Raw genomic sequence first — 14,381 nt, 5'->3', positions numbered from 1 at the left:
GAAAATTGAGTCCCAGCAGAGATAATAAACGAGCAACACACAAAGAATATACTAAATAATAATGTTTGGAAGCTTTCTTGTTGAAGCAGTCTGAACATCATGTGGACTCAGTTGCACAGGATATTTAGCAAAGAAGATCTGCTATGACCAGAGCAAAAGTAAAATATAATTCATAAAATAAAACACAGCCTAAAGACAAATAAAATGCATCAAGATTTAAAGTGTCTGTTGCTCTGTGCAATAACAACCATATTCTGAAGATGCTGGAAAGAAGAGATGATCAATAAAAACTCAAAAGAACAATCTCAAACAAACAACAGTATAACAAAGAACATGAAATTACTAAGAACAGTTAACAACTTAAAAGTGGGATGGAAAGGAAAAAAATCAATGGAACAAATTGTTGGCATACTCACCATACACCAACAAGGTGTAATGATCAGCTGCACGACCGTAGTTGTTCTGGGCTTGGCACAAATATGTCCCGTTGTGTGATTGGCTGAGACGGGAAATCTGAAGAGTAGGCCCAGAAATCTCTGCTCTCTCAGGCAAAGTGTCATTTATCTTGGACCACGTGATGTCTCTTGGCCTAGGAGGAAAAATTGAGTGAGAATATTAAAAATGATGCTGAATTCAGTGTATGCGCTCAATATGATATGGGAAAATCACTCATCTAATTTTGATATCTACCAGAAGCGATAAGGAGTGATGTCAATGACTTTTGTAACATGTTGAACTTGATCTTTAGACAAAAATCACAAATTTTGCATTGATAAAAAAAAACAGTTAAACCTTACCATTTAGATTAAAATGACCAGCATTGGGCTGAAAATACAACATAGTTAGGAATTTATTTTCTTAATCTCAATCCCCCATCAGGCTTGACAAATTCCACTAATTGGAAAATCTAGTGAAGGGTAGAGAGGTTTTAGGTCACATTTTAACATGTTTTAGATGCTGGAGTAAGTCTTAAAAGTCCCAACGGGAGAAATCCTTCCACTTCATCCAAACATGCATGCTTTTCAGTTTAACTGTAAACTGAAACCAACTAGACTGACTGTGAGATCAGATATTGAAAACTTTTCTTGTGTTCAGTTTTGCTAACATATCTCCATCATGGAGGTGATGGAATGGTATCTTGTATTGCTTTTTTGTATTTTGTAATGTTGCATTGACAAAACTAATGATATAATGACCAAAGGACAGTACATACTGCACAAGAGCAGATAAATTAGTTATTTTACTCGAGGCTGCAATAGCAAGAACAAAGTTCTTGCTGGCAAGGACATTTCATACTTCACAGGAACTAAAGCGCAGACCTACCTGGCAATATTCATAGGTCTCTTCCACTGCAGGATATTCATTTCATATTTCTCAGATACCACACAAGAAAAAAAAAGTTCTGCCCAGAATATGCATCAAGAACAAGAGCTGGAAAAGCTCCCAAACTGTGAATAAAAAGACAAACATGTCCTTTTGTTCTTGTGGCAATGGGGAACTAATTTCCATTCCTGCAGAGTTCACTCATATTCAGTAAATCAGAATGCATTCTGATTAAGGTCTCTTGTCAGAATAAAATTGCCTTTTGAAAATAACATTAAAGCACATATTAAACATTTTTATATTAAAATTCTTAGTGGTCTGGTGTAATACTCTAATATTAAATGTTATGTTTTCATTTGCTGAAAGTAGAAAATTATAATTCCAGTTAAACAAAAATAAAGGACTGAAACATCTTTCTGAAATTAATGATCTTTTCAATAATATTGTTGACAAAGTAAAGTTATTGTCAACTTAACTATGTTGATTTACTCCCTGAATGCTAATGCATGCACCAAGCACGCAAGCACAAATGTTAACTTGTTTTGTTGTCTGAACTGCCATAAATTCCCACAAACTCCTTACATGTCATCTCTAATGTCCATATTTGGACCTTTAGGCTGAGCTACTAACACAGAGATTAGCTTTCATTTGCTAATATACAGTTAGCTTGAAAATGCCAAAGCACAATAATTCTCCAGACAACCTGATTTAGCTGTAGAAGTATGGCATAAATGGTTCATTTCTACTTCACCAGTCAGAAAATTTCAATATAGTATTAGAAAAATGGATACAGTAAAACAAACAAACAAACAAAACAACAACACAACCCCCCCCCCCCATTTAATTCACAGTTCAACCAAGTGATTGTTTCTGAATTATTTGCACAAATGCTTTAACTCTAAAACACTTATTTAGTATAAAATATTTAACAGCATTTTATGGATAAGGCTCATAATTTTAAATAAATGAAAGTTATGATGTAATTACATCTTCAGTCCATGCATTAAATATGTTAGTGCATTTGTTTCACATTGTTTTATGTGAACGTGTTAAAGAGATTTGACTCCATTTGCAATATTATTCAAGCCAAGAACAGACAAATTCTTGAATCAATAAAAGATTTATGCTGAGAAGTATTTGCAGTCAAAATGCAAAGCTAGCTTATGACACAAACCAATATATTTTGCATAAATTGTAAATTAATAAATGGGTGAATATTTTAAACACCACAACAATTTAAACAATGTTCAGCAGAGTTTAGGTGTTGGTTTTGTGAAAAAAAAAGAAAGTCAAGTTAAAAGAATGGACTGCACCACAAACAGGCATGGGTGCTATAAAAAGAAAGGTGGTAAAGAAGGGTAAAGTGGCCCATAGGGCGAGGGTGAGGGAGATGAGAAGACAGAATAGAGGGAGTTTTGAAGAAGAAGCCGATGGTAACAGGGGGCCGAATCCTGAAAAATAATGAGGAGGTAGGTGGTCAGAGAGCAGCAACGGTGTGAAACGGGTAGCAGGAGGGAGAGAGTGGCAGATGAGAGCGAAAAAGTGTGTCAGGTGTGCAAGGTGGTAAAAAAGACAAAAGCAGGAGGAAAGACTGTAATATTACTGAGGGAAAAAGAGAGGGGAGATGATATGGAGGAAAATGAAGGACAGAAACAGGCAGACAAAATGATTTGGTCATGAAAGACAGGCAGACAGAGAAGACAGGAGGTGTGAGGATTACAGAGACATCCGGGTGAAGAAATCTGTATGAGTACAGCGTGTGTTTCTGGCTGGGTGTCATGGCTCACGCCACTTTGGACAGATTACAATCCTGACTCATCTGGGTTCTAATCCTTCAGGAAGTCTAATTAAACCCCCATCTTGCTCAGTCCCTCACATGCAAGCCCTCTCTCATGCTAAATATGCAATACAGAATCTTACTCTCTGCTTCAAACTCATAAGTACACACTTATACCCTTGGCCTCTGTAATCCCCTTTAAAGCTAATTCACAAATAAGGAGGTAAGCGAGAAAAGTGACTCGGCGGCATCCCCGTCTTAATACCAGACACACTAACTGCAACCTTTCACCAAAACATAGTGGCATTTAATTGGTCCTTGTTGCCTAACAAGCGATTAACAAACTTAGAGAAGAAAACATGTGGGTGGCCTTGGAGTGGTGTTTGTGTGAGAAACATGAGATCGAGGTCAGAGTGCAGAGCCGCCTGACGTCCCACCCAGTGATCTCCAAAACACACGCTAACACACATCTATACATACACACAGTGCTCCCAATCAGCCTCTACAAAGCTTCAGAGAGGCTAGGGCCAACACGGTTTTCAGCCAGTCCTCTCAGTTGGATTTCACTAAAGACATCACACAAAAACATGAACACACACACACGCATTCACTCTTTGGCTGCACGGAGCTTTACTGGGGGAGCTTTAGTGGACCTGATGCCCACAGACAGACGGACCATCTAGGAGCAGGCTTAACGGCTTAGGGCCCAATATCATTCTGTACAGTGCACAGAGTCCATGGACCCTCTAGGGGAGAAAAAAAATAAAGGTTTGTTTCAAAGTTGGCTATGAAAAGTGTTAACGACTGATCGGATTTTGTGCATGTTTTACACATCCAAGTCACGCACCCTCACTAATAAGTTCTTAATTAGAGTAAGAGTTTGGAGCAACCTCTTAAATTCCCATTGTCCTTCACGCTACAAAATTGAACTCAAACCAAAGAAGCTTCTTCTGAATACAAAGAGGATAATTTGATGAAGGCGTTAGTTTTCTTTGCTGTTTACAAAGGCACTTGGTCGAGCTAATAAATTGACAGTTTGAACAGTTTTAGCTTTGCTTAGGAAAGTTTAATCAAACCTCACTGTAACAGTCCTTGTCTACTTAGTTCTGTGAAAGAAATAACATGAGAAGTACTCAGTCTTCATTTCAAAAGTCAGCTTAAATAAAGAACAGAGAAGTCCTGCATTAATAATTAACCAGTAATTTGAGATTGGGGGAACCTGACAATTATTAAATTATCAGAGGAATTTGGTAGAATAATTATTATCCTGGCGTAATATTTTATAAGCAGCATGGAATCTATTAAAGTTACTCAGAGGGTCGTGAGAAGGACAGCGTCTACCTTTAAAATCTGTACCAATGGGTGATGTAGCACATATGTGGCCACTGTAACTCAGTGAAAGGAATCATTATTATGAAATCAGAAAGTTGTGGGTTCAATTCCAGCTTCCCCTGCCTCATGACGGTGTGCCGCCAAGCAAAGCACTTAGCTCCAAAATTGCCTACTATTCTACATAACTAGGATATGGTTAGAGCAGCTTGGTGAGTGATAATCATAGCATATAAGCACTTTGAGTGTTTGGTATTACTAGAAAATGATACATAAGTTCAGTCACAGCCTATGTACCATTTTGGTTAATACCAGCTTTACTGTGACAGCAGACTTTCAACATAACATACAAAAACTGATAACCCTTATTTTTACAATATAGACAAAGGATTTTGAAAACTTTTTACACAAATCTAGAAAAAAACAACAACCCAAGACTAACTAATTAAGGTAAAAGACGGGATAACATTTAAGAAAACCCAGCGAGAAGCAAACTGCATGGCATTGAGAGCAAAGGATGATCTGAAGAGAAGTGAATAAAACTGGAGGGCAAATATACTGAAGAGGAGATTACTGGTTAAAAAAAAACAACAAACAAAAAATAATAAAAACAGGCCAGTGATTACTGATGTGTAGCAGCTGTGAGGGAGGAGGAAGCTTGAGGCAACTGAGGGAAAACAAATGAGAGGGAATAGCAAGTTCATAGATCTGTAAAAATTAAAGTAATAGCTAAATAAACAAAAGAAGCATACAAATCCCAAAAACAAAGACTAAAGCACAAAGGGAATCATAAAAACAATGGCTGAACAAAGTGCAACAAAACACAATAATCTATAAAAATTACAAAATAGCACAAAATAAGTCCTTAAGTTTATGATGAGTTTGTGATCAATATATCAGACAGAAAGAAAATAAAGCAGTATAAAGAGACCATTACAGCATTAAAGTGAACAGATTTAATCAATTTTTACTTCCACTGTGTACCACTGTTTCTTCACCCAAAAATAGTTTAAATAGTCCTTTTTCAGTGAGTGTTTCACATAGGAAGATCAATAGTAGCACACTACCTCAAAACTCTATTTCCACTGGGAAAAAATAATTAGCTTCAGTATGAAAATCTGACTAACGCAAGTACAAGTAACACAGAGCTCCTGTGACATTATTGAGGTAATAAACTGGTAAAATGTCACTTCAAAAATATTGAACTATCTCTCTAGTAAAAGAGAAATAAATTGTTAAGTCTTCATAGTTAAGACATATTAACATGTGTGCTGTTAAGAGAAAAAATCATATAGAGGTAGACTATTTCTGTTGTTTATAAAAAACAACAACATTGCAAACAAGAAATGTTAAGGAATACTTACAAAGAAAAGCATCTGTACTTAAACCCATCAGCTGACCTGTGAAATTGTCAGGGTCTCAGTATGAAACACCCAGTTTACAGAAGATTTGCTTCCTGCTGAATAGCTAAAGTGTATCAGTTATTGCAAACTTTAACCTGTGTCTCTCTTTATATCTCAACTGCCTTTTTTTTATTGCATCTCATTTCTCAGCTTTAGATGCAGACAAATGGTGATGATGAATGTGAAACACTAAACATTATGTATCTGTAAAATCATTGCGTCTGCCTGAGTTATGGTGTTTTAAGTGGACGTGGCTATATAATGTATACAGCATACCAGTGATATAAATAAGAAATATTAAATAGAATGACACATTTGTTATGCTGGACTGCCTGGTATCTGTGTATTTCTTTGGGTGGAAGTGTGAAGCTTTTAAGCTCTCTGCCTGAGCCAGACTGTGTGTGGAAATGTCACAAAAAGCCCAAATAACAGAAAATTGTCCAACTCCGGGTATAAAGTGTATTAACAGCCATTAAGAAGAACCACGACGCTAGAAATCTGTGAGGTAAGTTTTTAAGGGCACTAATTTTGATGTGCAGGATTTACCAACCGTGTGTTTGCAAATTCAGTTTTTACTTTCATTATTAAGCATTTTATAAAGCAGTGATCTGTGAAAAATGATGTGCAGTCAATATGTTGTGGTTTATGGCTTCTGGATCCAAACTATCCCCTTAAGAAAACTGGCACAAGCGGCTTTGAATGTCCACGAATGGACAGACGGACAAACAACTAAAAGACAACTAAACCTCTCAGCAATATTAAAGCTGTTTACCCTTGTGGGTTTCTCTGCAGCTATCTGCTGCCTTGTGGTAGATTAGAATTGAAATATCATATTTTAGCAAGTAAAACTTCACTGCGTAAAAGGGTTTTTATCCGGCTTTTTGCATGCTGTTAATTTTTTATGTGCTGATACTGTCTCTTCCAACCTTCCCTGTGTTCTCCTCAAAGCGTCTTTCGTAAGCATGTTCCAATAAATTTTTTTGCACAGGTTGCATTTTGCCCTTTGTAAAAGTAGCCATTTCATGTGATTTAGGGGTGAAGTGAAAGATATCTGTCTTTTGTCTTCGAAATTTAAAGAATTTTCTGAAGTAACTGTTGCAAACTTTGTCCTGTTACGTCAAATGTAAATCAAAGCAAATATCCTCAGAAACATACTTCTAGAAAATGACTTTCAATGCAAACAGAAACACTTACAAAGGATTCCCAGTGATAGAGCAGGTGAGGCTGAGTGAGTCGCCCTCACGCAAAATCCCTGTGGGAGAAACAATCCGCACTGTGGGAGCAACTGTGGAGAAACATAAAAAGTGAGAGTATGTCAGTATGTGGGTACGATAGCAAAATCTATACAAAAACACACCGTAATACAGCAACAGTTCAGGTGGAACAAAAAGGAATAACAAAAGACAAAGGAAAATAGGGAGAGATGAGAACAAAAATGAGGACCAAGGGAAAAGTGATAAAGTGGCAGGAAGAAGAATCTTTAACATCTGTTTCCTAGGCAACGAGCCCACAATCCTACGGTTTGTGACACCTGTTATCATAAGCAGTCCACCGCTCCACCAGCTGCTGTACCACGTTTACTTTAATAACACAGCAACAGGAAGCCAAATCCACACAGACGAAGTGGCCATTATTACCAGTTCTGCGACTGGAGAAGCCACCAGCATGCAGAATGTGGCGCCTGATAAATATTAATCATTTGGATCCATCAACAAACAGCTATATGCATGTGGCAAATTAACTGTTCTCAAAGGCTGATGCAGAATTACTTGCTGAGTGTGAATCATATTGCCAAAAGTAAATATTTATGCATGCCTGTGGAATGTTTGACTTTGCAAAATTATGGACATATTGCTGGATAAGAGTCCCACTGAACTGCCAGGCATGCTGATATGAGGGGAAAACAAACGATGCAACAGAATATTGCCCTCGTAGCATTCGATCAGCAGATTTAGGTGAAATGTTCTAATGTCTAGTCTCCTGGTTTAATGTGCACAAAATGTGCAACTATGGGGAAGCTGTTTGGTGAACACACAAGAGGAAAATAAGAATGTAAATAAATTGCAATCCAACTGAACTGAAAGTAACATTATTTTTGTTATTTAATAAAAGATAGTGATATTAACAATGTGCATATAAAAAAAAATTGTTACAAATAGCAGAGAAATGTTCACTACAGAAATACGATGTGTATATCTTACACTAGTTTCAGATTTTTCTTTTCCAGAAGTGGAAAGTTTGTTGCTTTTATTCTGAAAAACCAAACGTCCTGATGACTTATAATTCCTCAGTTGTCCACTTGTACTACACAACACATTTTATTGGGAAAACGTATTCTTAATCTTCATTTTATGCCAAGTAAAAAACATTTGAGATGTTTCAAAGTGAATTATAAATTTCAAAACACGGAGTAAGGCTGATTTTAGTGACAACATGAGAGATCATGTTAAATTTCAGATCAAACGGAACATAAAGTTATTTTATATTGCAAACTTGAAAGTGTTCTTATTTGTAATGATGTCAGTATAACAGTGAGAGACTAAGATCTTGACAGCATGTGATGTTTATTTTGTTATGAAACAACTTCAAGTCATAAATACAGACTTCTGTTAGCAATAATTTTCAGAAGATACAGGCAACATGAAGAGGTTCTTATGAGCAATTTGTGGATCACAAACCATGAGTGTCTTTGGCTAATAAATCAGACACACAAATATGCGCCTCACCTCTCTCAACTAAAAACAACATTATTGCAATTCTTAGTTTTCCCCAAAACATTGCTAAAGTCTCTTCTCATTTTTCTGTTGTAAACCTAATATTTTGTTTGGTTTTGTCTCATGTGCCAGATAAAAGCCAACTGAGAAATTTTGTCTCTATGTTCTATTGCTTTTCTGAGTGAATTCAAATTTATTGCAAAATATCTGCTGTTATGATACTAGTCATAAACTGTTAACTGCTAATAATGCTTAAATTAGGATTTACAGCTTCCTGATTGTGCTAAACTAAAGAACTATTTCAGTTTTTAATGGGTCTAGACTGCATTTAATTACCTCTAGTTAAAAGTATAAAATGCATATGGTGATCAAACTGAATGGGGCAATTTTACACAAAAAAGAGATTATAAACCATATGGGAGCTGCCATTGTATCTATGGAAACACAAAAATATAGAATTTTAATCCATTCTTGGCATTAGGGGCAACTTAACATTAGTGAAGCATAAAAACCTCAATAAATGAACAGCTCAATCCAGGAATGGTTTATTTTACACTGATTACAAATTATTTGAAAGAGTCTAAGATTTGTGAAACCTTAATACTATTTGTGATACAGAATCCTGGTTTAGTATCTTATCTTAGCTCCCTAAGAGAATATCAAAACTAGGGAATTAAAACTACTCCAAGCATTTTAATGCACTTCCTCCTCTAAGACAGCATTAGATTTTTACTACTTTCTGCAAATAAGCCTGCTGGGATCAATCCATCCCTAAGCAGTCCTAAGATCATTGTACATACTAATCTAGCAGAGATTTTCATTTCTTCATGTAGATGTTAGTAAGCTCTTAAAACCACAGGCCAGGACCTTGACTTGGCTACGGCTCTATTTCTGCAACAGGATCTCTATGCGTTGCACTTTAATGAGAGCAGGACTCACACTGGGCTGCTCTACATACCTCAGAAAATCTGGTCTAAAATGAATCATTCATTGTTTAAAAAAATGAGTCTAACTATGACAAATTTTTGCAGGGGAAACAATATAATGAATACCATTAAAGTATTAATTTAGATGACAGCAGCACAGATGGAGTAATGAGCAGTTTTGAAATATTTAGAAGAGAACATTATGCCTTTTCATTTGCTTGACAGGTTGTAAAAAAGCGCCGTAATAAGGCGCGAGGACTTACAATACACGTCCAGCCGATAATGTCGAACCCTCTTTTGGCCACTCAGCGCAGGGTGGATTGCCTCACAGTTCAGTGCCGCCCCGTTGTCTTTCCTCTCCACTGGGATGCGGATGGTGCTGGATACGCTGAAAGTCTTCCCATTGTCCTGCTGTGACACAACACCTATGGAGAGGAAGAGAGAATAGATGGGGGATGAATGTGGAAGTTAGCAGTCAAAACACAAATTTGTTCTTTCTTTTTACCCCCAGCAGCGAAATCACAGTATTGAAAGGAGAAGGCAGCGGGGAGGAGATTGTTAGCCAGGGCCTCAGAGGAGGGGGGGGCAGAAGAAAGTATGCCAACAAAGAGGTAGAAGTTAGTAACAGATGAATGAGTTTTTTAGAGCTTCAACAGGCATCCACAGAGGGGTGGATGAGTGGAGAGCAGAATGAGAAAGGGGCAAGAGAAGAGAAAGCAATTTGCATCTACATTTCATGGCAATTATCAGCAGCAGCACTGTTTGTATTCAGATAGCAAATCAACTAAATGTTTTGGGTGTCTGCAACCAAAAGAAAGGGAGAGGAAAAAGAGGGAGAGGAAGCAAAGGAAGAGGGAATATGCATAAACCAATTGAGATTTTAACTGAAGTAGACACTGGGTGGGGGAGTGGGACATCACAGTAAAAGTGTGAGACAAGAAAAGAAAAGGAGGCAATAGAAATATGATTGATGTGGGTATGTGTGCCTATATGTTTGAAGGAAAGCAGACATGAAAGAGGACGATAAGAGCAGAAGGCAAGATGAGGGGGGCAGCGAGGGAGGCAGAAGGAGGGAGGAGAAAAAGCCGGGGCAAGCTAACGGGACTTGACACGGTCACGTACCAGGAGTTTGTGCTTGTTTAGGCAGAATACAATATTACTTTTATCACACTGAGTTTTCAATTATTGCTGGCAAGCAAACGAAAGTTGGCCTAATCGAAGCCTGGGAGATGGCGGCAGCGAGTTCTGATGAACAGAAATGAGGGAGCGGCGGAAAGATAGCGTCTTAATTAAAGAGTGCCTCCTATATCTGCTGGGGATCTGCTTCTAACCTTTAGTGTCACAGTTCGTTTAGCTCAAGGCCGAAGGATGAAGAAGGTAGGGAGAGAAAACGGGAATAGGGGAATGAAGGGAGGAGAAGACAGAAGGATAAAGCCACAAAATCAGACAAGAGAAGTAGAGTTCCCATCTGTCTTTATGACTTTTGAGGGCCTTTGCAAACTTTAATTGTGCCAAGATATGTTGCGACTTTGTCAGCAACAGAGTTCAACAAAAAAAGGGAAAAGTATCAGATTAAAAGAAAGGTCTAGGAAGTAAGTGGGAGCACAGAAACTATAGTCAGAATGATAAAACAGGTGTATTCTGACAGGGAGGAAGAAGAATGGGGATGAAAGAGAGAAAGAGTGTCACACAACAAAGGGGAATGAGATCATGGCTGACATGAAGTTCTCAGGTTGACAGACTGCTTATTACATCTTCTGTAGCTGTTTAACGCTGATTATTAAACAGTACTATGGCATGACAACCCGTCGTACCTGAACAGGCTTGTAACTGTAATCAAATTATAAGAACTGAAAAATGTGGCATGTACATGTTTTCAGCCAAAGAGTCAATATTGTGTGAAGAAATCTTTTAAGTTATTATTCTTCGCACATCTTGAGCAGCTGAAGCTCGTTCTGAATATGAACATAGATATAGATTTTAAATTTGTCTCATTTGGACGTGAACAACATGCTTTGATCTTAAACATTGTTTACAGTGTTCCAGGATTGTCTTGTATTACTCTCCTTTGATCCCTCATCATCTCTGAGAAGCTTCCAATGCTGAGTAAACCTTTCTTCACACAATATGACACTGCCTTCACCATGTGGATAGTTTTCTCACTGTGAAAAGTAATTATTTCAACAAAACACATTTTTTGGCCTGTAAGCCAAAACATTTCATGTTTGTATAATCGGAGAACATCATACGTTTCAACATGTTTGGTTTGTCCATTAAAATAGATTGTGGCAAAGTTTAAACATGACTTCTTATTGCTTTCTCTCCACAATGACTCTTCTTTTCAATCCTCCATGCAGACCAGATTTGAGTCACAAATTCTTTCATCTGAGCTGGAGGTCTCTGTAGCTCCTCTAGAGCAACAATAGACTTTCTAGCTGCTTCTATGATTAATGCTTACCTTGCATGACTTTTCACATTTGGTATACAGCCAGTATTCCTAGTTATGCTGTTGAATTAAAAGGTGCTCTATAAGATGTTCAAATTGTGGAATATTGTTGTATAACCTATCGCTGCTTTCTCCCTGACCTGTTTGCAGTGTTCCTTGGTCTTCAAGATGCTATTTGTTCACTAATGTTCTATACTCACAAAGCTCTGTGGACTTCACCAAACAGCTGAATTTATAAGATTAGATAACACACATGGAGACTGTATTTACAAATGATGTAGCTTCTGAGGAATAATGATTGCACAGGATTAACTAGGGATGTCAGATTAAATGGAGCTGGATATGAATACCACTTAATTTGTGGACTTATAATTTCATTATTAAAATTAATTGTTCATACAATTCACAATTCTTCCCTAATTTGTGTTTTTGCATTACATAAAATCCCAATAAAATACATTAGCTTATGGTTGCGACTTGAAAAAAATTCAAGTGGTTTGAATACTTTTGTAAGGATCCGCAAGTTAAGGTTTTTGTATTCGTGGACCAATAACTGCTACAAATAACTACAAGACTTATCAGGACACACAAATCAAACTCGATTCCACCATATTTTGCACTCTTCCCTACTTTTTGAGTTAGGGTACGTTTGATTTACCATCCAGAAATGCCCAATGTTACAGTCAGTAGTGCTAAAGTTGCTAAGGGGCCTAATTTCTTATGAAAAACGTTTCAGACAGCTTAAAAAGTCAATTTCACAATCATTTTATCTTTGTTTTATTACAACAGTAAATTACTGTTTCAGTGCAGAGCTGCTTACAGTGCTACTCCTCACTTCGTGCACATTGGAGTGTGTGTAATTATACACGTCAGAAGCCTCTGCTCCTAATTTAAATAATTAATGACCGTTCATGACAGGAAGCCTCATTAAAACACACAGTATAGTCATAATAAAATTAATAAAAGATTTAACAGTCTAACAAATCCAACAGTAAATCAGAGATTTTTTTCTCTCACCAATATTTTAGAAAAAAAAGAAAAGGATTTCCTGTGATACAGTGCTCTTCTGTGTTTTTAAAAAAATGTAAATGGTCAGGAAGTACCATGTGCCTCATAAAGAAGATGTATACTTTTTCAACTTGGTTTTATTTGTACAATAGGGTTGATAAACAGTGCAAGGAAAGGCACAGAGTTTGATCATTATCCAGGTGTGGAGAATTATAGACAAAGATACCAGAACAAGGAAAATTATTTGAGTTTGTGACTACTAGTTTGACATTAGTTAGTGAAAAGAGACTGAAAACGTTTCAGTATGGAAAAAGAATATCATTTAGACATGCAACACTGGCATGTAGTGAGTAACTATGAGCAGCAACACTTTTAATTAAAAAACAAATCAGATAAAAAAATAAAAACATACAAATATATATATATATATATATATATATATATATATATATATATATATATATATATATATATATATTAGGTAGCATTAATTGGGTTCTAAGAGAGAAATCTAAACTAACCCTTTCAGTACCAAAGGTTCCCAAAAACCACTATGTATTTTGCTTAAAAAGTATATTTGGTACCTCTCTCCTGTGCTGTAAGCCTTCATGAGAGCTGTAGTAACATGGTCACAAGCAGTTTAGTGAATAAACCAAGAATTTAAGGAATTTTATATTATGTCTCGCATTAGACACATAAGCCGAGTTAACAGCAGAGACTATTTCTCCTGGCTCAAGGTTTCAGGAAGATAGATTTCAGATATGTTATTGTGTCAAGCACCCCTTTAATAGAAAGAAATAGAAAGAATGAGAGGAACTGACTTAAATCAAGGTAACAGTCTAATAAAATGCTCTTGGATTTATCAGAAGCAAAGGACGAAAGGTTAGAGGGTTATAAATGAAGCTGTCTGCCTTTCAGAGTCTGAGATAAAGAGAGGAAGAGAGAGAGCTGGAAATCTAAAATAAGAGTGATCTGAGCCTTTGTGTATTAGTAAGCTTGTCAGATTATAAGCAAATAAGATAAACTTTTTATGTATTATTCCAGACATCTCTGTTTATGTTTATGCATTCAGTAGTCACTTTTATCCAAAGCAACTTTCAAAGGAAGACAAAACAATGCAGTTATGTCTTCATGTCTAGAGAATGAAGACCTCTAGTCATGTTCTGTCAGAGTGGGTGGGAGTGTTCAATACAAGTGGGACAGTGGGAAATGCAAAGAGAAATAGCAATAGGAGGGTTAAGGAAGTAGAAGGGGAAAGGAAGCATAGGGTAAGTTGGAAGATGCTCTTTAAAGAGATGGGTCTTCAAGAGTTTCTTGTTGACAGACAGGGATGTCCGTGTACTGGTAAGCCTCAGAAGGTCATCCCACCATCTTGGAAAGAGTCTAGATTTCTTGGGTATGATGTAGGAACTGCTGGCTGACAGTCCTTTCTGGAGTGACCAAGTTGTGACGCAT

The 14,381-nt window shown here is 36.9% G+C and overlaps 1 protein-coding gene across 5 annotated transcripts in view; it reads right to left on the bottom strand.

The window, feature by feature from the left end:
* cadm4 (cell adhesion molecule 4) overlaps positions 1-14,381 on the bottom strand; it is a 222,230-nt gene that overhangs the window by 21,988 nt on the left and 185,861 nt on the right. For all 5 annotated transcript variants that reach the window (XM_023330937.1, XM_023330938.1, XM_023330935.1 and 2 more), the window contains exons 4-6: positions 9,736-9,897; positions 7,027-7,117; positions 417-589 (exon numbers count right to left, since the gene is read on the bottom strand). In XM_023330937.1, coding sequence (XP_023186705.1) covers positions 417-589; positions 7,027-7,117; positions 9,736-9,897 — 426 coding nt within the window. The remainder of the gene's footprint in view (positions 1-416; positions 590-7,026; positions 7,118-9,735; positions 9,898-14,381) is intronic.

Source organism: Xiphophorus maculatus, chromosome 3 (genome assembly GCF_002775205.1).
Source record: "Xiphophorus maculatus strain JP 163 A chromosome 3, X_maculatus-5.0-male, whole genome shotgun sequence".
Taxonomy (NCBI): Eukaryota; Metazoa; Chordata; class Actinopteri; order Cyprinodontiformes; family Poeciliidae; genus Xiphophorus; species Xiphophorus maculatus.
This window is presented reverse-complemented; position numbering and strand designations above follow the sequence as displayed.